General features: G+C 45.8%; 1 protein-coding gene across 1 annotated transcript in view; it reads left to right on the top strand.

Moving 5' to 3' along the window:
• The window catches only part of cmya5 (cardiomyopathy associated 5), a 63,695-nt gene that overhangs the window by 23,937 nt on the left and 14,879 nt on the right, over positions 1 to 24,879 (top strand). Inside the window, exons 4-13 of the mRNA XM_070446841.1 lie at positions 5,945 to 6,040; positions 6,315 to 6,539; positions 10,646 to 10,668; positions 13,181 to 13,302; positions 13,409 to 13,543; positions 16,137 to 16,283; positions 16,386 to 16,533; positions 22,577 to 22,710; positions 22,793 to 22,910; positions 23,074 to 23,250. Of these exons, the coding sequence (XP_070302942.1) occupies positions 5,945 to 6,040; positions 6,315 to 6,539; positions 10,646 to 10,668; positions 13,181 to 13,302; positions 13,409 to 13,543; positions 16,137 to 16,283; positions 16,386 to 16,533; positions 22,577 to 22,710; positions 22,793 to 22,910; positions 23,074 to 23,250 (1,325 nt within the window). The remainder of the gene's footprint in view (positions 1 to 5,944; positions 6,041 to 6,314; positions 6,540 to 10,645; positions 10,669 to 13,180; positions 13,303 to 13,408; positions 13,544 to 16,136; positions 16,284 to 16,385; positions 16,534 to 22,576; positions 22,711 to 22,792; positions 22,911 to 23,073; positions 23,251 to 24,879) is intronic.

Genomic DNA, 24,879 nt, shown 5'->3' with positions numbered 1-24,879 from the left:
GAATTCAGCTAACAAGGCAAAACAGTTGAATTGTTATGAACACACCCTTCTGTCCTTCTCCAACTGTTTGATCATCATGCTAGCCTGTCCACTTTGTTCACATGTTGAAATCAAGCGGCCTACCTTATTTCTCAGAATGAGAACGAGTTGCCAATTCCCTATATAATTGTTTTATGCTTATTGCACATTTATAAAACACAGACTAAACAGCTAGTATAACCACCCAGGACATGGTACCGTAATGCACACGCAATAGACTGAGCATTAATTTCCCAGAATGAATGTTCATTGGTACATCCGTTTTAGTAGTGTCTGCTGTGCTCAGAATTTGAGGAGTTGAAACATAAACAGTGTATGGTTTGAAAGGTTAAATTCTCCTCTATTACAGTAAAATAATGTCTCCATGTGTTTYGGTGTCCATATGACCGATTCTGTTGGACCAAACCTCAAATGCAAATAGCAAGTTGAAACTGTTTGTCAGAGAGGAAGAAGTGATCTCTCATCTTTGTTGTTGTGAGTGGTAGGGGGAGGGGCATGGGAGAAAAAGGCAAAGTGAATGGTTTCACTCGCCAAAATATTATTTTGAACCTAAGCTTTGTCGCTAGCCTTCTCGCGTTTGGGACAACGGCTCCCATTGTTAGAGTTTATGTATTATTTCTTACATTGTTAGCCCAGAAAATCTTAAGTGTTATTACATACAGCTGGGAAGAACTATTGGATATAAGAGCGACGTCAACTTACCAACATTACGACCAGGAATACGACTTTCCCGAAGCGGATCCTTTGTTCCGACCACCACCAAGAACATTGGATCTAATTCCAGAGGCCGACCCAAAACAACGTCGCCGCAGAAGAGGTAGACGGAGCGGCCTCCTGGTCAGGCTTCAAAGGCATGCACACCGCCCACCGTTTCCGAGTATACTACTCGCCAATGTCCARTCTCTAGACAACAAGGTGGACGAAATTAGGGCAAGGGTTGCCTTCCAGAGAGACTGTAACATTCTCTGTTTCACGAAAACATGGATCTCTCTGAATATGTTGTCGGAGTCGGTACAGCCACTGGGTTTCTTCATGCGTTGCATCGATATAAATAAGCATCTCTCTGGGAAGAAGAAGAACGGGGGTGTATGCTTCATGATTAACAACTCATGTTGTAACCATAACAACATACAGGAACTCAAGTCCTTCTGTTCACCTGACCTAGAATTCCTTACAACCAAATGCCGACCATATTATCTCCCAAGAGAATTCTCGTCAGTTATCGTCACAGCTGTGTATATACCCCCTCAAGCAGGTACCACGACGGCCCTCAAGGAACTTCACTGGATATATATCCTGAGGCTGCATTTATTGTAGCTGAGGATTTTAACAAAGCAAATTTGAAAACCAGGCTACCTAAATTCTATCAGCATATTGATTGCAGCACTCGCGCGGGCAATACACTTGACCACTTCTACTCAAACTTCCACAATGCGTACAAGGCCCTCCCTCGCCCTCCCTTTGGCAAATCTGACCACGACTTCATCTTGCTCCTACCGTCCTATAGGCAGAAACTCAAACAGGATGTACCCGTGACTAAAACCATTCAACGCTGGTCTGACCAATCGGAATCACCGCTTCAAGATTGTTTTGATCACGCGGACCGGGCAATGTTCCGGGCAGCCTCAGAGAATAACATCGATCTATACGCTGACTCGTGAGTGAGTTTATAAGGAAATGCATTGGAGATGTTGTACCCACTGTGACTATTAAAACCTACCCTAACCAAAAACCGTGGATGGATGGCGGCATTCGTGCAAAACTGAAAGCGGGAACCACCAGATTTAACCATGGAAAGAGGACTGGGAATATGGCCTAATATAAACAGTGTAGTTATTCCCTCCGCAAGGCAATCAAACAAGCGAAATGTCGGTATAGGGACAAAGTGGAGTTGCAATTCAACGGCTCAGGCAAGAGGCTCAGGCAATTACGGACAACAAAAAAAAAAACAGCCACGTCACGGACATCGGCGTATTGCTTCTAGACAAACGAAACACCTTCTTTRCCCACTTTGAGGAGAATTCAGCGCCGCCGCCACTGATTGCCCCCCCTCTCCTTCTCAAATAAAATGAAATTTGATTGTCACACCCGTTATTTGCAGATGTAGCGAAATGCTTGTTTTTCTAGCTCAGACAGTGCAGTAATATCTAACAAGTAATATCTAACAGATTACACAACATATACCCAATACACACAAATGTAAGTAGGAATGAATTAACCAGCATGGCTACCACAGCATTCTGCAGCGATACGCCATCCCATCTGGTTTGGGCTTAGTGGGACTATCATTTGTTTTTCAACAGGACAATGACTCAACACACCTCCAGGCTATGTAAGGGCTCCACAATCACCCGACCACAACCCAATTGAGATGGTTTGGGATGAGTCGGATCGCAGAGTGAAGGAAAAGAAGCCAACAAGTGCTCAGCATATGTGGGAACTCCTTCAAGACTGTTGGAAAAGTATTCCAGGTGAAGCTGGTTGAGAGAATGCCAAGAGTGTGCAAAGCAGTCATCAAGGCAACAGGTGGCTGTTTGAAGAATCACAAATATATTTACATTTGTTTAACACTTTGGTTACTACATGCTTCCATATGTGTTATTTCAAAGTGTTGATGTCTTCACTATTATTCTACAATGTAGAAAATAGTAAAAATAAAGAAAAACCCTGGAATAAGTAGGTGTTCTAAAACTTTTGACTGGCCGTGTATGTAAACATTATGAAAGTAACTGGTGTTCCATTTCTTAAAGTGGCCAGTGATTCCTAGTCTATGCCTATAGGCAGCAGCCTCTAATGTGCTAGTGATGGCTGTTTAACAGTCTGATGGCCTTGAGATAGAAGTTGTTTTTCAGTCTCTCGGTCCCAGCTTTGATGCACCTGTACTAACCTCGCCTTCTGGATGTTAGCGGGGTGAACAGGCAGTTGCTCGGGTGGTTATTGTCCTTGATTATCTTTTTTGCCTTCCTGTGACATCGGGTGTTGTAGGTGTCCTGGAGGGCAGGTAGTTTGCCCCCGGTGATGCGTTGTGCAGACCGCACCACCCTCTGGAGAGCCTTGCGGTTGTGGGCGGTGCAGTTGCCATATCAGGCGGTGATACAGCCCAACAGGATGCTCTCAATTGTGCACCTGTAAAAGTTACTGAGTGGTTTCAGAGACAAGCCACATTTTTCGGCCTCCTGAGGTTGAAGAGGCACTGTTGCACCTTCTTCACCACACTGTCTGTGTGCGTGGACCATTTCAGTTTGTCGGTGATATGAACACTGAGGAACTTAAAACTTTCCACCTTCTCCACTGCTGCCCTGTCGATGTGGATAGGTGGGTGCTCCCTTTGCTGTTTCCTGAAGTCCACGATCATCTCTTTTTTTTGCTGATATTGAGTGAGAGGTTATTTTCCTGACACCACACTCCGAGGGCCCTCACCTCCTCCCTGTAGGCTGTCTCGTTGGTGTTGGTAATCAAGACTACCACTGTTGTGTCGTCTGCAAACTTGCGTGCATGGCCACGCAGTCGTGTGGGAACGGAGTACAGGAGGGGGCTGAGAACGCACCCTTGTGGGGACCCAGTGTTGAGGATCAGCGGTGTGGAGATGTTGTTTCCTACCTTCACCACGTGAGGGCGGCCCGTCGGGAAGTCCAGGACCCAGTTGCATAGGGCAAGGTCGAGACCCAGGGTCTCAAGCTTAATGATCAGTTTGGAGGGTACTATGGTGTTGAATGCTGAGCTGTAGTCAATGAACAGCATTCTTACATAGGTATTCCTCTTGTCCAGATGGGATAGGGCAGTGTGCAGTGTGATGGCGATTGCATCGTCTGTGGTCGTATTGGGGCGGTAAGCAAATTGAAGTGGGTCTAGGGTGACAGGTAGGGTATGATCCTTGACTAGTCTCTCAGAGCACTTCATGACAGATGTGAGTGCTTCAGGGCGATAGTCATTTAGTTCAGTTACCTTAGCTTTCTTGGGAACAGGAACAATTGTGGCCATCTTGAAGCATGTGGGGACAGCAGACTGGGATTGTGATTGAATATGTCCCGAAACACACCAGTCAGCTGGTCTGTGCATGCTCTGAGAACACAGCTAGGGATGCCGTCTGGGCTGGCACCCCTGCGAGGGTTAAAACATTTAAATGTTTTACTCACGTCGGCCACGGAGAAGGAGAGCCCACAGTCTTTGGTAGCGGGCCGCTATGTCGATGTCCACGACAGGGCTGGTTTTCTTTTTGTAATCTGTGATTGTCTGTAGACCCTGCCACATATGTCTCGTCTTTGAGCCGTTGAATTGCGACTCTACTTTGTCTCTATACTGACACTTTGGTTGTTTGATTGCCTTCCGGAGGGAATAACTACACTGTTTGTATTCGGTCATATTTCCCTTGCCATGATTAAATGCGGTGGTACGTGCTTTCAGCTTTATGTGAATGCTGCCATTAAGCCACGGTTTCTGGTTTAGGGAAGGTTTTAATAGTCACAGTGGGTACAACATCTCCTATACACTTCCTTATAAACTCGCTCACCGAGTCAGCGTAAAAGTCAATGTTATTTTCTGAGGCTACCCGGAACATATTCCATTCCACGTGAACGAAGCAATCTTGAAGCGTGGAATCCGATTGGTCAGACCAGTGTTGGATAGACCTAAGTACGTGCACTTCCTGTTTTAGTTTCTGCCGAAGGAGGGGAGCAACAAGCTGGAGTCATGGTCATATTTGCCAAAAGGAGGGTGGGAGAGGGCCTTGTAAGTATTGCAGAAGTTAGAGTAGCAATGGTCAAGCGTGTTACTCGCTCGTGTACCACAATCGATATTCTGATAGAATTTAGGTAGCCTTGTTCTCAAATTAGCTTTGTTAAAATCCCCAACTACAATAAATGCAGCCTCAGGATATATGGTTTGCAGTTTGAATAAAGTCCAGTAAAGTTCCTTGATGGCCGTCTTGGTATCCGCTTGCGGGGGGATATACACGGCTGTGACGATAACCGAGAAGAGTTCTCTTGGGAGATAATACGGTTGGCATTTGATTGTGAGGAATTCTATGTCAGTTGAACAAAAGGACTTCAGTTTCTGTATGTTGCTACAATTACACCATGAGTCGTTCATCATGAAGCATACACCCCTGCCCTTCTTTTTACCGGAGAGATGTTTATTCCTGTCAGCCCTGAAAATCCCGTTGGCTGTATGGACTCCGACAGCATGTCCCCAGCTAGCCATGTTTCCGTGAAACAGAGTATGTTACAATCCTGGATATCTCTTTGGAAAGCAATTCTTGCCCGTATTTCATCGACTTTGTTAACTAGGGACTGGACATTTGCGAGTAATATACTCGGGAGCGGTGGGTGGTGTGTGCGCATCCGAAGCCTCACTAGAAGACCGCTCCGGCACCCTCTCCTCCGGCGGCRTTGTTTTGGGTCGGCCTCTGGAATCAATTCAAATGCCCTGGGAGGTGCAGACAAAGGATCCGTTTTGGGAAAGTTGTATTCCTGATCGTAGTCCTGGTAAGTTGACGTCTCTCTGATATCCAATAGTTCTTCCCGGTTTTATGTAATAACAGTTAAGGTTTTCTGGGCTAACGATGTAATAAATAATACATAAAAAATCTAAATACTGCACAGTTTCCTAAGGACTAGAAGCGAAGCTGCCATCTCTATCGGTGCCACCTTGGCGCCATCTCAGCAGGGGCTTGAACCAGCATCTATTGTTTTGTGTCCCAAGTACACTTACATAGTCCTTACATATGGAGAGTTKAGCGACAAAGGGGAGAGACTGAATTATTTATATTTATTTTACAGAAGAGCAAAACCAACACTTTTATTGTGCTCACTGCATCTAAAACAGCCCATCCTTACAGTAGCCTGTATTGTATATTCCTAGTTCAAGTTTTCATTCAGTGTGTTTCTGTGCTCTGTTCGTATTCCAGGAGAGGCTGAGTGAGTGGATCTCAGAACTGCAGGAGAGATCAGAGAACATTGAGGATCTGGTGTCAGAACTAGAGCTGGGATACAACACTGTAGAGGTAGGAGGAAAGAGAGAATTTGCTATCTTCTCAAACTGAAGTAACTGTCTACTTGTGTGTTATTGAATGTGTAGAATAATGCATGTTCTAATGCAAAGTGTTACCACAAAACTTCCCTGCAGATTATTTTCTGGCCTAACCCTTCTCTTTCAGTTTCTCTTCCAATGGACCAGTTTAGACTTCATGTTCCTCTCTGTGTCACTCTGTTCCCTGTCCCTCTCTGTCCCCTGTCTCTCCCTCTTTCCCCTGTACCTCCTGATCTCTATGTTCCCAGGACCATTGCAGGGACAGTGAGGAGGTGATGGAGGCTCAGAATGAGGAGATGATGGCTCTGGTGATGGAGCAGTACAACACCATGTCTCTGAGCATGGAGGAGGAAAAGAAGGCAAAGCTGGAGCAGCTTTACGACCAGATCGTCTCCTTCCAGGAGAGTATAGACCAGACCAAGGTCACACTGGACACCACCGCTAGAGAGGCAGAGATAGACCCAGACACACAGGTGATGGACACACACACACACACACACACACACACACACACACACACACACACACACACACACACACACACACACACACACACTAGCACACCACCACACACAATACTGTGTAGTGCTAATTAGACAGCTAAAAGGCTAACTAAATAGCTAACAAAATGGCTACACAGACTGTCTGAGTTAACCTTTGTATTTTATTTCTCTATGCACACTCACAGGGCCCTACACACTACGCACACTGATAATCTAACACACGCAAAAACACCACTTCATAACTTGCTCACACACACATTATATGCACATACATTTATACTGACTCTACACACACCCACTCACATACAATCATCATATACGCTGCTGCTACTCTGTTTATCATATATCCTGATGCCTAGTCACTTTACCCTTATACATACTGTATCTACTGTACCTCTATCGATCCAGTATCCCTGCACACTGTAAATATGGTACTGGAAGTGACCCTGTATATATTATGCTTACTTACTTTGTGTTATTTTTTCCCCCCTTATTTTTCTATCTCATGTGTTTTTGTTCTACCCTGTTATTTTTAGTATACATTGTTATTGATTACTGCATTGTTGGCGTTAGAGCTTTGCGCGAAAGGCATTTCACTGTACTTGTGTATGTGACATAGAAACTTGAAACTACTGACAAATGCATCCTTCGTTAAGATAATCAGTTCTCAGAGTGTTGGATTAGAGTTCTCAATTTCAGCCCGGGCCGGCCATGTGTTTTCAAGAATTGTTTTGGCCAGGTCAGGTTCTAACTTTCCGCGACGTGTAAAAAATGTTTTTACTGCGCGTGCCTTTGTGACTGGCGCACCTCGTCTCTCTTTCCTCCTCCCTGTCAGCTGCAGGAGCAGGTACAGGCTGCAGTGTGTATTGAGCTGTACGGGGTGCTGCAACTGCTATCTAATAACAGCTAGTTTCTTACGTGTTGTTTCTCTGACTGAAAAGTCATGTTACCTAAATCCCTCATTTGTGGAGACTGCAAAAAACATTCCCTATTTGCTAATTGTGCCTTCCCTGCCGTACTTCTTTCACATGACACATTCATACACATGTGACTGACCAATACGGTAGGGTCTGAACATAGGATACATCAGTTACAACAACTCTGTTATACCGTTACAACACGTGGTACAGCGAATTGGATGCCAATCAGATGTGTGGATGTCATTCGACTTGGTTGTTGAAACAACGGAAGAATCAAGTGGCCATGTCAATTGCAAAGGATGTGAGGCTGTTCTACGTTATGACAGCAAGACGACAGGTACTTCTTCCCTGCAGCGCCATTTTGCACAATGCCGTGGCGCGACAGCCTACTCAGGCCAAGCTTTTATGTCAGCTTCGTCAAAAAAATGGTTACTCTCAAAGAAAACAAAACAGGCAGTGACTGACACATTTTTCAGTGTTCGTTTCAAAGATGCCAGGAGCTTACATATGTGGGAGCCACTTATGGGAGAGTTTGTTCTACTCAGCCACAATACCGTCTCTGCCAGGTGCAAGAGCATGGCAGAGGACAAAAAAGAAGAACTTACAGATAAGGTAAAGGATATCCTGAAAGAGGGCACAGTGGGGACGACTATCGGAAGCTTAGTTATCTGACAACAATATGTCATTTCATAACTGAAGAGTTCCAGTTAATTGAAAGAAACTTGACCACGGCTGTGTGTCCAGCTGAAGACTCAAAAACTGAGGAGAATATAAGGCGAGAGTTGGTGAAGCTGCTCATGACAACGTTTGGCCTTGACGCTATGTCACTGAGCAGAATTGTTTGGGTGACTGACCAGGGCTCCACTCCAACATCGTTGTTGCCCTTCGGCCATATCAGAGGCTGGACTGTCAGGACCACATTCTATACATGGTGCTACGTCATGGTCTTGACGGAGCAGCACTGACCATTGAGGACATCGCTGAAACTGTCACCGCAGCAAAGATCCTGGTCAGGTAGGTTATATGATATAAGTAAAACAWATTTAATAAATATGACATGTTATGCTAATTATTTTGTTCAACCATGTCATACCAACAATGTATTTAGGAATATAATTCATATCATAGAGCCTTACTATGTGGGCAATCTTATTTTGCCATGCACTGGTTTTGAAAGTTTATGATGTGTTAATCATGCCTCTATCAGGTATGTCAAGAGGTCTGGACTGGCTACCCAACTCTCGAAGACCCTGCTTCAGATGGGGGACACAAGATTTAGCACAGTCTACCTGACTTGCACTCTGTCCAGGACTTGTACAACGAAGCGCACGAAAATCTGGAGGCCCGTGGAGAAAATCGCAGCTGATGACCTGCAGTTTCTCCTGGAGTTCCTCAAGCCATTTTACAACGCACAGAAGGAACTGGAGGGGGACAAATAYCCAACACTGAATCTTGTGTGCCTATAGACGAGTTGGTAGCAACAAAACCGACGCATGCACAACTATGGGGCTAAACAGACAGGGTTGGCTTACATTGTTGATAACATGTAAACTATATTTTGCTTCCAATGGTTACTGAAAACGTAAATAAAGTAGAACAATGAGAAGTTGTTTCTCAAATACATCATTACAGTTGTTGGTTAGATTTGAGCCATATTAGCAAAACACCTCAAACAAGAACAAGATCAAATGAGCTGGAACAAGTCACTTACGATTCACCACATTCCTTGTCATTCCTTCCTTGTCATTGTTGCTAGCTATCTGGCCATCCAGAACCATAACAACACATGGTCTTCTGCCCCTTTTGAASCGCATGTAACGTTTTCACGATGTTGTCAGCTAACCCGTCTATGGTYAGAGAGACTAAAGCATCACTGCCAGCTCAATGCGCAAGACTCAYAACAGCAAGCTGCAGTGTGACTACGACACAGTGAATGGTTGGAGAGGAAGGTGGACATCAAAGATCTACACAAGGTGGCAACGTTTCTCTGGCCCAAGTTTAACCAGCTGAGGATGCTTCCCCCCCAAGACAGGCAAGATGTGATCATATGAGCACACTTCCACAGGCCACAGAGGATGACTTCAGTGCCACCCCCCGCCAAGAGAGCAGAGCTTGACTTTTCAGAGTGGGAAAATGTCACAGCAGAGAATGAAGAAGAGGATGACGAGGTGACAAAATACACCGTGAAGTGACCTGTGATGACGGATGACAGAGAGATGTTGGGCTGGTGAAAGTCCAACAGCACAACGTATCCACTGCTAGCCAAGTTAACGAGACGGGTGCTTTGCTTCCCGGCCACCAGCAGCGAAAGGATATTCAGCGTGGCAGGCCGGACCATCGACCCGAGGAGAACAAAGACATGTTCTTCTGTTGTGTTCTGTTGTCTTAATATTTAGGCCATAGGTCTATAGCTAACAATATCCAGAACATGTATTTATACTTTAATTATTCAAGACTCCATTTTTGATGTTATTGACTTGTTCTTCTGTTGTGTTCTCTTCTGTTGTCTTAATACTTAGGCCATAACTTAATTATAACATTTCATTTATTATTTTCAAAATAAAAAGCTGTATTTAAAGGCATGACTGACTGACTTGTACTTATTTAGGCTGCATGAGACCGTTGGAGCTCACGGAATCAAACAAACACTTAAAAACAGGCAACAGAAGTAGCATCTGTCTAATTTATGAAGATACTGTATATTTTGATGTTTTACACACTTTGAGTCCACATATAATAGTTGTTAATTATATTCAAGTTGGGTTTTCTCCCTCTCCTCACTTTACTTAGACAAGGCAAGGCCTTTTCCCTCTCACCTACTCACTCCGCTCGATGCCGTCTCTGCCGCATTGTTGTCAACACCAGTGTAAATGAATAGCCTACTGGTTAACTTTCACAAAATAACTTTCGCAAAATGGTCTAGGAAAAGTTTGGGCTGTTTTCTATAAATATTTTTTTTCGAGTTCGGGCTCATTACATTTTTGTGATGTCGGACTGGGTCTCGGGCTTCAGCTCATCGGGCTTGGGTCGGACCGGGCTTGAAGTTTCAGGCCCATTGAGAACTAGGTTGAATTGGTGGAAGCAGTTGGATGGAAACCTTGCAGTTATTATTGTAGGTTATTATTGTATGTACCTAATGAAACCTCTTATCCACAGACATCCAAAGACATCTATATGAGGTAACTGCACCGTGTCAGCTGTACTCACAATATTGGATGTAAGCTATACTAGCATGATTATACTGAGCAAAGGACAAAATTCTTGTTTAGGTGTGTGTCGTCATTTTGTTGACTGGTGGGGTTGGTCATATTCAGAGTGTAGTGAACACCAGGGTTGGAGTCAATTCCATTTCAATTCAGGAAGTACACTGAAATTCCAATACTCTTCAATTATTTTCAATGAGGAAAATGTGGAATTGGAATTTGGTTTACATTCTGAATTGACTGGATTTTAAACGGAATTGACCCCATCCCTGGTGACCATGTTGATTGATTTAACATTCCAACCAGCTGGTTCTATTGATGGCATATGACTGTGAGGTTTTGTTTCTAAGCTAACATTAAGTGCTGCAGGCAGGTACAGGTAACCGCGAAAATAAACGAAACACTTGAGTAAATGAGGGATACAAAGAATATTGAAAGCAGGTGCTTCCACACAGGTGTGGTTCTGGAGTTAATTAAGTAATTAACATCTCATCATGCTTAGGGTCATGTATAGAAATGTCCAGTTGCCCATCATTTTGGCTACCATGGCTACAAGAAGAGATCTCAGTGACTTTGAAAAAGAGGTCGCAAAGGAGTATACAGGGTTTAAAGGGAGTGTGTGTGTGTGTCTCAGTCACCAAATCTCAACCCAATTGAACACTTATGGGAGATTCTGGAGTGTCGCCTGAGACAGCGTTTTCAACCACCATCAACATAACATCAACAAAATGGTGTCGCATCCAATAGAGTTCCAGACACTTGTAGAATCTATGCTAAGACGCATTGAAGCTGTTCAACGCCCTATTAAGATTACTTTATGTTGGTGTTTCCTTTATTTTGGCAGTTACCTGTATGTCTCTGGCAATGGGTCTCACACACACACTAGCAATGTGCATGCCCTGCCCACTTGAGGCCTTTGGCAGCCATCTATTTCCTGTGTTTGAGGGGTGCAAAATCCACTTGTCCACTTAAATCTCTCTGGATTGATTTCTTTCATTTTACTCCTGCGAATCTTTCAAACTCTCACTTGTGCCCGTCTTATTTTCGCGTTAATGTTACGACAGAGGACATGTTTGTAATAACCTGTCAATCACCCCGGTAATGGCTGAAATGTGCTCAATGTAATACATTGTCTTTCCGTAGAATCTATAAGAATGCTAAAGTTTCGTTGGGGATTTAACACACCGTCTCGACACTTACATAACAAGAAAAAGACGAAAGACAACTTTATTTTGATGGGTGTTATTAATATAGTTGACATTTTTACAAATTTGATACGCTGAAACGAAAGAAATTAAAATGAACACTTGGATTATAGTGATACGTTTGATCTCCCAAACATGTATGTTTAGATAGGTGTAATGTACACTGAGTATACAAAACATTAAGAACTCCTGCTCTTTTAATGACATAGACTGACCAGTTGAAAGCTATGATCCCTTATTGATGTCACTTGTTAAATCCACTTCAATCAGTGTAAATGAAGAGTATGAGGTTTAAGAAGGATTTTTAAGCCTTGACAATTGGATTGTGTATGCCATTCAGAGGGTGAATGGGCAATACAAAATATTTAAGTGCCTTTGAACGGGGTATGGTAGTAGGTGCCAGGCGCACCGGTTTGTGTCAAGAACTGCAACMCTGCTTGKTTTTTTTTCAACAGTTTCATGTGTGTATCAAGAATGGTCCACCAACCAAAGGATATCCAGCCAACTTAACACAACTGTGGGAAGCATTGGAGTCAACATGGGCCAGCCTCCCTGTGGAACGCTTTCGACACCTTGTAGAGTCCATGCCCCGACGAATTGAGGCTGTTCTGAAGGCAAAGGGAGGGGGATTGCAGCTCTATATTAGGAAGGTGTTCCTAATGTTTGGTATACTCAGTGTCTGAGGGTATCCTGCTATTATCTGAGGGTATCCTGCTATTGACACACTTGTTACTGCACTGTTGGAACTAGAAGCACATGCATTTTGTTGCACTCACATTAACATCTGCTAACCATGTGTATGTGACCAATAACATTTAATAACAGTAATTCATGAGGCAGTCTAGACAGCGCAGGTGAGTGCAGGTAGGTAGGGTAGACAGAGTAAGTGTTTAGTGGTTGCAGTCCTGTTACACCCCATTATGTTAATTTATTCATATATGTATATCCAGTGGATTTATGCAAATGACGCACATTTTCTTTAATTTAACACAAAAAATGTAATGAATACCTGATACAATAAGAAAATGTATATACTGTATGAGTGCATTCTAATAAAAAAAGGTGACATTTGAAAAATTGAATACACGAATTCCCGCCCAAATCCCTGTCCCAGTAAAACGTTGTATGTGCTATAATTCAGTCAATATCTAACGGAATATAAAAATGCTAAAAGTTTTGAGTATCTTCATCCACTGTCCAACTGTTGCATTTATTAGAATTGTTTCGATGAACGCTGCCACATACACACAAACACTCTCATAATTGTTGTTTGCCTCTCCAAGGTTAACAGAAGCACTACGGTCAGCCATGTCTCTGGAGCTGGGTCCTCGGGGACTACTAGTGTTTGAAGATTACGCCAAGGGCAATGCAGCCAATACACACACACGACGCAAGGGAATCCCAGGTGGGTCTCTCTCGAACAGAAACAAACACACTCTCTTTGTCTTTCTCTTTCTCTCTAACTCTATATATCTGCCCCCTCTCTCTGTGTGTCTCTCTGCGTGTCTCAGTTCCTCAGAAGCCGTCTCTGCAGCCTCAGGAGTGTGCTTCAGCCAGCAGCACCAGTGTGACTGTTTACTGGAGGGTCAACCCTGGAGACATCATAGACTGCTTCCAGGTCTACTGTATGGAAGACCCACAAGGAGGTAGCCTACACATACAGGCTGCATTTAGACAGGACCCACTAAGGAGGTGGCCTACACACACACACAGGCTGCATTTAGACATGATCCACAAGGAGGTAGCTTACACACACCACGCACGCACGCGACGCACGCACGCCACACGCGCACGCACACCAACCACACACACACACACACACACACACACACACACACACACACACACACACACACACACACACACACACACACACACACCCACGCTCCACTTAGTCAGAACCCACAAGGGGCTAGCTACACACACACACACACACACACACACACACACACACACACACACACACACACACACACACACACACACACACACACACACACACACACACACGCACACACACACATACAGACTGTATTTAGACAGGACCCACAAGGAGGTAGCCTGCACACACATAGGCTGCATTTAGACAGGACCCATAAGGAAATAGCCTACACACAGCTGCATGTAGACAGGACCAACAAGGAGGTAGCCTATACACACACACAGGCTGAATTTAGACAAGACCTACAAGGAGATAGCCTACACACACACAATTTGCATTTAGACAGGACCCACAGAAGGTAGCCTACACACACACACACACAGGCGTAATTCAGACAGGACCAACAAGGAGTTAGGCGACACACACACAATTTGCATTTAGACAAGACTACAAGGTGGTAGCCTACACACACAGGCTGCGATTTAACAAGGACCCAAAAGAGGATGTCTACACACACACAGGCTGCTATCAGACAGGACCACACGAGGAGGTAGCCAGGACCTACAAGGAGTTAGCCTCACACACACCAGGCTGTATTAGACAGGACCCACAAGGAGGTAGCCTACACACATACGCTGAATTTAGAAAAGAGCAACAGGGAGGTAGCCTACAATAACACAGTCTGCATTTAGATAGGACCCACAAGGAGGTAGCCTACACCACCACACACACACACACAACACACACACACACACACACACACACACACACACACACACACACACACACACAACACCACACACACACACACACACACACACACACACACACCACACACACACACACACAGGCTGTATTTAGACAGGACCCACAAGGATGTAGCCTACAAACACACATGCTGCATTTAGACAGGACCCAAAGGAGTGACCTACAACACACATGCTGCATTAGACAGGACGCCAAAGGAGGAGTAGCCATAACACACACACACACACCACACACACAGGCTGCATTTAGACAATACCTACAAGGAGGTAACCTACATACACAGGTTGCACTTAGACAGGACCCAGAAGGAGGTAGCCTACACACACACATGCTGCATTTAGACAGGACCCAAAAGGAGGTAGCCTACACACACAGGCTGTATTTAGACATGACCCAGAGGAGGTAGCATACACAGCTTTATTTAGATAGAACACACAAGGAGGAAGCCCACATACACACATGCTGCAATTAGCCGGGACCCAGAAGGAGGTAGCCTACACACAGGCTGCATTTAGACAGGACCCACAAGGAGTGGCTACACACACATTATCCATTTAGACATGATCCACAAGGAGGTAGCTTACACACACACACACACACCACACACACACACACACACACACACACACAACAACACACACACACACACACACACACACACACACACACACCACAACACACACACGCACCATCTTAGACAGAACCCACAAGGAGTTAGCCACACACACAGACAGGCTGAATTTAGACAAGACCTACAAGGAGGTAGCCTACACACACACAATTTGCATTTAGACAGGATCCACAAGGAGGAAGCCTACACACACACAATGCTAAATTCAGACAGGTGCCACAAGGAGTTAGCCGACACACACACAGGCTGCATTTAGACAAGACCTACAAGGTGGTAGCCTACACACACACACAGGCTACATTTAACAGGACCCAGAGAGGTAGCATACACAGGCTTTATTTAGATAGAACACACAAGGGAAGCCCACATACACACATGCTGCAATTAGCGGGACCCACAAGGAGGTAGTCTTCACACACAGGATGCATTTAGACAGGACCCAGAAGGAGGTAGCCTACACACAGGCTGCATTTAGACAGGACCCACAAGGAGGTGGCCTACACACACATGATCCATTTAGACATGATCCACAAGGAGGAGCTTACAACACACACACACACACACACACACACACACACACACAACACACACACACAACACACACACACACACACACACACACACACACACACACACACACAACACACACACACACACACACACACACACACACACACACACACACACATACAGGCTGCATTTAGACAAGATCTACAAGGAGATAGCCGACACACAGGCTGAATTTAGACAGGACCCACAAGGAGGTAGCCTACACACACACAGGCTGYATTTAGACAGGCAGCTCGATTTTTATGTTTATTTCACAAATGTGTATTTTATTTAGGTCTGAAAAAGATCTAGTGTGAGAAGATCTGATGTGATTGGTCAAAAGACCAGAAACATCAGAATTTGCCTGTCTAAACGCAGCCTAACAGCTCTTTCTGTGTTCTCTGCCCAGCGGTGTCGGATGAGTACCGTGTGACAGTGAAGGAGAGTTACTGTGTTCTAGAGGAGCTGGAGCCTGACAAGGTGTATAAAGTGTGGGTGATGGCTGTCAACTATACCGGCTGCTCCCTGCCCAGTGAGAGACTACCCTTCAGAACTGGTGAGTCTAGTCGATGAAGCAKAAATGTCTTCTGATGTCATACTGTGGTCATATGGACCAATGCATGGTTCTCTTGTGATTTATTGATTAATTGGTTGACAGCCCCATCGGTGCCAGTGATTGATACGGGGAGGTGTACGATACTGTGGGACTCGGCCACGTTGCGTTGGAATGTGGACAACCGAACACCCACGCAGAGTTACACCCTGGAGTACTGCAGACAGTACGCCCTTGAGGGAGAAGGGCTTAGGTGGGTCTCACAGGCACACACACATGGCATGCAACCCCCCCCCCCCCACACACAACGTACTACTCTAATATCCTCCATCACTTCAAGCATACACACAAAAATGCCACTGAAAACGAGATTTGTGTCTTGGAGCATGGTTTGATGTGGGTGTTTCCAAGTTACCAAGGGTAAAATCACTTTKGCAATCTAATCCAATAATAGAACACTCTGGTTTGAGATTCCCAGAGTGCAGAATAATTTATACATTTACCAACGACCTACACCTGTTAAGACAGGTTTCAGTAATAATTGTTGGGTGTAAATTCTTGCCATTGACAGAGATACAGTTACTAAACTTCTTGATAACAATGAAAACAGTCTAACCAGCTCTGCTAGGGTGAGTAAAATAGATGCCAGATTTTTTTTTTATGCGACAGCTCTTCTTTAAATGACAGTTATGTTTCACTATATTGGATCACTCCAATATATTGGTATCACTACGCAGAGGAGGGATACATCCGAGGTGATGATTTAAAGATTTACTCCCGTGTCTACCTTGTATCAAGGCTGGGGTCCGCCCCTATATATAGACCCCATGACCGCAACACGTTTTCTTTCATTTTCTCGGCGGACGTCGTATGGCTTGAGGTACAAACTTTCTGAAGTGCCCTTGGTAAGTCACTGGTAAGTGTAATATCTTGCGTGGAAGTATACTCGCTGGTTGTTTGCACCCCGTAGCAGCTGGCCCCCCTCCTCTTGAGTGGTCCACTCGCTGCCCGCGGTTGATCTGTATCCTCCCCCCGTGGTTTGTCGTGCTTGTGTTTCGTTAGCGTTACACGGAACCCAAACCGGCTGCGCGCGTGCGCCATCGTGCATAAATGTATTTTGTCCCCCCACACCAAACCCGATCACGACACGCAGGTTAAAATATCAAAACCAACTCTGAACGAAATTACATTAACTCGGAGACAGGTCGAAAATCATTAAACATGTATGGCAATTTAGCTAGCTAGCTTGCACTTGCTAGCTAATTTGTCCTTTTTAGATAGCTTGCTGTTGCTAGCTAATTTGTCCTGGGATATAAACATTGAGTTGTTATTTTACCTGAAATGCACAAGGTCCTCTATTCCRACAATTAATCCACACATAAAACGGTCAACCGAATCGTTTCTAGTCATCTCTCTTCTTTCCAGGCTTTTTCTTTTGACTTTATATTTTTATAGCAACTTTCATAAATTAGGTGCATTACCGCCACTGACCTCGTTCGTCTTTCAGTCACCCATGTGGGTATAACCAATGAGGAGATGGCACGTGGGTACCTGCTTCTACAAACCAATGAGGAGATGGGAGAGGCAGGACTTGCAGTGCGATCTGCGTCACAAATAGAACTGACTTCTATTTTAGCCCTTGGCAACGAAGACGCTCGTTGGCGCCCGCGAGCGGTGTGCGTGCAATAATTGAATAACATATATGTCTACACTTAGTCAGCTTGTTACACTATGACTCTGTGTGCATCCATTAATATATTGGTGGCTCYTGCTGCCACAAACTCTATTTACCTTACACAACTTGCCTACTGGCTTGTTTTGTGTGTGTTGTGARTTGCTTTTAACATGCTGTTCTCTGATAATTACCCTAAACGGGTTCTCTGCTAAKTCCCCTACAGGGTTTTCTTGTTCTTTCTCCTGCAGAATGTAAGAGTATGGTGGTGGGCTACCACTACGTTGAGACATTAACTTTGGAGTTACTCCATCATATGGTGCTGTTTTTTCTTTTCTACTTGGATATGAATCCTGCTAGGTAAAATCGCAGTTGGCGTAAAACAAACACACACATAAGTCTTATCCATTACCTGTTTTTTTTTGTTTTTTTGTCTGCCTGTGTTTGCAGAGGTACTGGGTAATTTATCCCTATTCCTCCAAGCGGGTCACGACATAGCTCTCCCAGGGCGTCAGACCCCTGCTCCGTGACCTAGTTGGCTTGGCTGAGCTTATAGCTTCCCTTTGTGACAGGGGCGATGGTGGCATCCCCCTGGGGGACATACCTCGTGTATGCACTGCCTGGGTTTGAACCATACTGGATGCCTGTTTTGTGTGGTGTTCTTAGAATGCCTGCACTTGGCGCGATTGGAGGCCATGCGCAAGTGGGTCGGCCAGGCTGGGGCTCAGGCTGGGGACAAGCTCCCCAGCCTGAAYGGAGGGCGCATGCCCTGCGTCAGGAGGTTGATAGCTTCGATGGCAACGACAGCTGTTCCCTGTTGGCCAGTGATAGGCTGTTCCTGGGAGACGATGCTGGAACTGTTCATCATGTGAGCGGAGCTACCAGGCTGACAGGCCATCTGAAGCCGCCAGCGGGGCTTCATCACCCCGAGCGGCTAGAGAAGGTATGAGCGGCCTACTCACTTGGGTAGCCACTGCACTGGACATCAACTTGTGGACAGTGAGGACTCTCCATCTGTCCCCATCTCTGCTGAGTTCCGTGAGGCCTTGCAGGAGAGCTGGGCCTCTGCCAGGGTGGAACCCGCGACTGAAGGCGGGACCCCCCCAGAGTCTTTGATGTGGACTTGAGAGCCACATATACAGTTGAAGTCGAAAGTTTACATACCTTACCCAAATACATTTAAACTTAGTTTTTCACAATTCCTGACATTTAATCCTAGTAAAAATTCCCTGTCTTAAGTCAGTTAGGATCACCACTTTATTTTAAGAATGTGAAATGTCAGAATAATAGTAGAGAGAATGATTTGATTTCAGCTTTTATTTCTTTCCTCACATTCCGAGTGGGTCAGAAGTTTACATACACTCAATTMGTATTTGGTAGCATTGCCTTTAAATTGTTTAACTTGGGKCAAATGTTTCGTGTAGCCTTCCACAAGCTTCCCACAATAAGTTGGGTGAATTTTGGCCCATTTCTCCTGACAGAGCTGGTGTAACTGAGACAGGTTTGTAGGCCTCCTTGCTCACACAGACTTTTTCAGTTCTGCCCACAAATYTTCTATGGGGTTGAGGTYAGGGCTTTGTGATGGCCACTCCAATACCTTGACTTTGTTGTCCTTAAGCCGTTTTGCCACAACTTTGGAAGTATGCTTTGGGTCATTGTTCATTGTTCAATGGAAGACCCATTTGCGACCTTCCTGACTGATGTCTTGAGATGTTGCTTCAATATATCCACATCATTTTCCCTCATGATGCCATCTATTTTGTGAAGTGCACCAGTCCCTCCTGCAGCAAAGCACCCCCACAACATGATGCTTCCACCCCCATGATGCTTCCACACCATCCCACRGTTGGAGGGTGTTCTTCAGTTTGCAAGCCTCCCCCTTTTTCCTCCTAACATAACGATGGTCATTATGGCCAAACAGTTCCGTGGCCTTGTTGGCTTGKCTGAGCTTCCCTTTGTGACAGGTGTGATGGTGTCAACCGTCACCGCCATAGCCATAGGGACGTGCCTGGGGGACCCATGCACTTGGGGCACCAGAGGAGAGGCGGGCCCCGGCAGGTCCCCTGACACGCCCTTCCCTGGCCTCTGTCTCAAAGTGCAAAGTGGGAGGTCTKTGTGGAGTCCCCATGGGTGTTGTGCTCGAGGGGTACTGACTCCAATTCTGGTGCCGTTCTCCATCTTTCAGGGACCACGGTGGCCCACCCCCCTGAAGAAAACCCTGCGGCGAGAGATTTCCTCACTCCTGGACAAGGGTGTCATCCGCAGGTTTGAGAACCGCTAGGTGGGTTCTACCGTCCCAAAAAGAGACGGAGGGTTTAGACTGATTCTGGACCTCTGCAACCTCAATGGGTACTTGATGGTACTGAGGTTCCACATGCTGTCCCCAGCCCACATGTTGCAGGCCTTGTCCAGGGACCAGTGGTTTGTGACGCTGGACCTGATGGATGCGTACTTCCATGTTCCTGTTCACCCAGGTCATTGGCAGTACCTCCGATTTGCTTTCGAAGGGAGGGCTTACGAATTCATGGTTCTTCCCTTTGGCCTCTCCTTGGCACCCCGCACTTTCGCAAAGTGCATGGACGCTGTCCTGACACCTCTCACGTCCCGAGGATTGTTGACACCACAGTGGTGGCTTACATCAACCATCAGAGTGGACTGAGGTCACAGCGCCTCCATATTATGGCACAGGACCTCCTTCTCTGGGCTCAGGGACGTCTAGCGTCTCTACGCTCAGCGCATGTACCTGGCATCCTAAATGTGGCAGCGGATATGCTCTCGAAGKAGGGCCTGCCACCTTGGGACTGGAGCCTACATCCCCAGGTGGTGCAGCACCTGTGGGACAAGTTCGGTGGTGCAGCACCTGTGGGACATTGCCTTCCTGGACAATGCACATTGCCCCCTGTGGTACTCCATGTCGGAGCMACCAGGGCCTCTGGGCTTGGATACTCTGGCTCACGATTGGGCATTCCCCCCTTTTCCCCTGATCCAGGCTGTGCTGGACAGGACCAGGATAGCAGAGCATTGTCTGCTTCTGGTGGCCCCATACTGGCCCAGACGACCCTGGTTCAGCCTTCTCCTGTTGTCTGGGACACCTTGGCAACTTCCCCTAAGACCGGACCTGCTGTCTCAGGTCGGGGGAACTCTGTGGCATCCGAGGCCGCACCGCCTCAGTCTGTGGGCTTGGCCACTGAACGGCACCAATGGTCCATGTTAGGACTACAGGAGGGTGTAATGAACACCATGCAGAGCACAAGGGCGCTGGTTACAACCGCGGCATACCAGTTGCGCTGGCTATTGTTCTGCTCGTGGTGCACTTGTATTGAGGTTGTGCCTGAGTCATGCGGGGTGCAGTATGTCCTCCAATACCTGCAGTCTCGCTTGGATGAGGGCTTGGCAGCCTCTACACTGAGAGGGTATTTGGCCGCTATATCTTCCTGCCATGTGGGGTGGATGGACAGGCCAGTGGGGCGCCATCCCTTGGTCTCCAGGTTTATGAAGGGGGTTTGTTCGTTCATTGCCTGCGTCCAGCTATGACCCGCTCAATGGCGAGCTGGGATCTGGATGTGGTCTTGGCCGCCTTTCGAACCGTTGAAGTCTGCCTCCCTGAAACACCTCTCTATGAAGAGGGTGGGTGAGCTCCATGCTCTTTTGGTGAGTTCTGAGTGCTACTGGATGGACCCTGGGGGGAGGAGTGTATCTCTCCGCCCCAACCCTTCATTCTTCCTGAAGTTTCTGTCAGACAGACATGTGAACATCCCTTTTTATCCTGTCTGCTTATGACCTCCCCCCTGCAGTGGCGGGTGAGTCTTGGCCTCCCTCTGGCATGCTGTGGCACTGGCTGCCTATGTGGAGCGTACAAGGTCAGTGAGAACAACAGACCAGCTCTTTGTCTCAATGGATCGTCGACATGATTACGACAGCATACCGCCTGCCTGGCAGGCCAGTGCTGGGATCTGTTTTGGCACATTCAGCATGAGGTGTGGCTGCGTCCTGGGCTCTACTGAGAGGAGTGCCCCTCGCTAATATCTGTGCTGCGGCCAGGTGGGCTTCCTCTTGCACCTTTGCTAGGTACTATCGGGTAAATGTGGCACCTCCCTCTGCAGTTGGGTCCTGGGCGYTGCTTCCCCTTCCACATTGWCAGCCCCTGCGTCTCGGTCCCACGCTGGGGCTTTGCCGCTGGTTGGCCAGGTCCCTCTAGCACCGACTAATCTGGTACGGGTATACCAATATATTAGAGTGATCCAATATAGTGATACATTACGATGATTAGTTATGTAACCACAGTTATTTGAGCTATATGGATCACTCCAAACCTCTACGGTGCTAGAGGTGCCTCAAAAATTATGTAGAGAACGTGTCGCGGCCATGGGGTCTGTATATTGGGGCAGACCCCAGCCGTGACACAGTTGTACACGGGAGTAAATCTGTAAATCCTCACCTCGGATGTATCCTTCCGCCGCGCAGTGATACCAATATATTGGAGTGATCCATATAGCTCACATTAACGTGGTTGCATACGTAACCGTCGTTTCCCTTTACAAACTGCTATCATGTCGTCATTCAAAAATGTCAAGCAATGATTATCCCTCGTGTGTGTGTGTGGTGGGTGCATGGATGTGTGTAGGTCTATCTCCGGTATCCAGGGCAGACAACAGAGGGTACTACTGCATCCCAATGAGAACTACCTGTTYTACATCAAAGCTGTCAACAAAGCTGGAGCCAGCGAACAGAGCGAGGCTGCTCTCATATCTACCAGGGGTGAGAGCGAGACCCGCGCGCACATACACAAACATACACACACCCACAGCCACACACACTGACCTCTGTACACTGTATCCAGGAACTAGGTTCCACCTGTTGAAGGCTTCGGCTCACCCTGTCCTGAAACTGTCTGAGGACCAGACCACCCTGTACTACCCCCAGGACACATAYACAGAGAGAGGGGATGTGGTTAACGAGTGAGTTTTGTCTTGCTCAGGTATCTTCTGTCTGTGTGATGTGTGTGCTGCTCTGTAATATAATGTTTGATGCAAATGTTATGCTTTTACTTGGCTGACATTTTGCTAGGTCTCTGGATAAATGAGATGCTAAGTGTGGTGTGTGTGTGTGTTTTACCCCTAGATGTCCATCTGTCCTGGGTGAGTTGTTACCCATGAGGGGGCATCACTACTGGGAGACCAATGTGACCAGAAGTTCTGCATACCGGGTGGGAGTGGCATATGAGACAGCCAATAGGGACAGCCTACTGGGGGAGAACAGTGAATCCTGGTGTCTGCATTGTGTCCCTACACCCTACAGGTATCTATTCCTTTATTTATATCCAATCTCTTATCTATCCTCTTTCCCAACAGCCTTTTCTATTAGGGGTTCAAGCAGCGAAGCTGCGAGAAACCCTATTCTATTTGTTGGCATTAATTCTTCTTCCGTAAGGGCAAATGCAAATTCCTGTGAGAGGGTAAGACCTACAAGGTTAAGACTTTGCAAGAGGGTAAAGGGCCCAGGGCTACACCCTCTCAAGCAATATCAAATCAAAGATTATTTGTCACGTGCGCTGAATACAACAGGTGTAGGTAGACCTTACAGTGAAATGCTTACTTACCGGCTCTAACCAATAGGGCAAATAAGGTATTAGGTGAACAATAGGTAGGTAAAGAAATAAAACGACAGTAAAAAGACATGCTATGTACAGTAGCGAGGCTATAAAAGTAGCGAGGCTACATACAGACACCGGTTAGTCAGGCTGATTTGAGGTAGTATGTCTACCGGGTCTTTTGACATAATTGAGTTCACTGGTAGTTTTTTTTCTTGTTAATGATKAACCAAACTGTTAACTKGGGCATGCCCAGGGTTTTTGCAATGTTCCTGATTGATTAATTTTCATTTCTGAGCCTTATGACTGCCAGCTTCATTTGAATCGACACAGCTGTCTTCCTCATGTGTCACACCCCAACAACAACCTCCAAAGGCAATAGCAAAGTCTAGAATCAATACTATTCATCAACAGCTCTTCTGCATTCACTAACGACACAAATGAATACACCTGCCTAACGACACACATCTGTGAAGCCAGTTCAACAAATACTTGTAGTACCTTAAAATGGGGGACCATGTACAAAAGGTGCTGTCATTTCTAAACGGTTCGTCCGATATGTATGAAAATACCCTCAAATTTAAAGCTGACAGTCTGCACTTCACCATCATTGTATCCTTTCAAACTCAAAGTGCTAAAGTACAGAACCAAAATAACAAAAAATGGTCACTGTCCAATGAATTATGGTGCTCACTGTATATCTCGAACTGTTTGACTCAGATGGATGTCAGTCTAGTGAACTTGTAAAGTCGTGTTTGGCCACACGGGGGCACTATTGGACAGGAAAAAACATTCAAGCTTTTCTACTAGGTAAATCCGCTCTTAGTTTTAATGCACCTCATTGCTGGAACCAACTACAAAATACATTACAATTGGATGTTTTTGTGCCGCTTGGACAATTTCAAATATTGATTGGGGACCTTTGCACTGTATTTCTTGAATATTTTTGTTCTGTAATTTTTTTTTACATTGTATCTGATTTTTTATTTAGGGGCTCCCTTGTGAAATAGACCATGGTGTCAATGGTGACTCCCTGTTTAAATAAAGGTACAGTGCATTCAGAAAGTATTCAGACCCCTTGACATTTTCCACATTTTGTTACRTTACAGCCTTTTATGTTTGAGATGCTACTTACTAAATTTGGTGCCGATCGGTCCAGCCATTCTAGAGAAGAAAATGTTTAAAGAGATTCTCCGGTACTTTTGTTTACTTATTAGCCAGTAGTTCTGAATGTAGTGCTCACGAGCCAAAAKTGGTTCCCGAAAATGGCATACTATGTGACATATGTGCACCACGTCATTGCTCTCTCTTTTACTCTGCTATGTGTGCATGATGTG

This window comes from Salvelinus sp. IW2-2015, linkage group LG15, assembly GCF_002910315.2.
Source record: "Salvelinus sp. IW2-2015 linkage group LG15, ASM291031v2, whole genome shotgun sequence".
Taxonomy (NCBI): Eukaryota; Metazoa; Chordata; class Actinopteri; order Salmoniformes; family Salmonidae; genus Salvelinus; species Salvelinus sp. IW2-2015.
The sequence above is the reverse complement of the archived record's forward strand: the minus strand, read 5'-3'. Positions and strand labels throughout refer to the sequence as shown.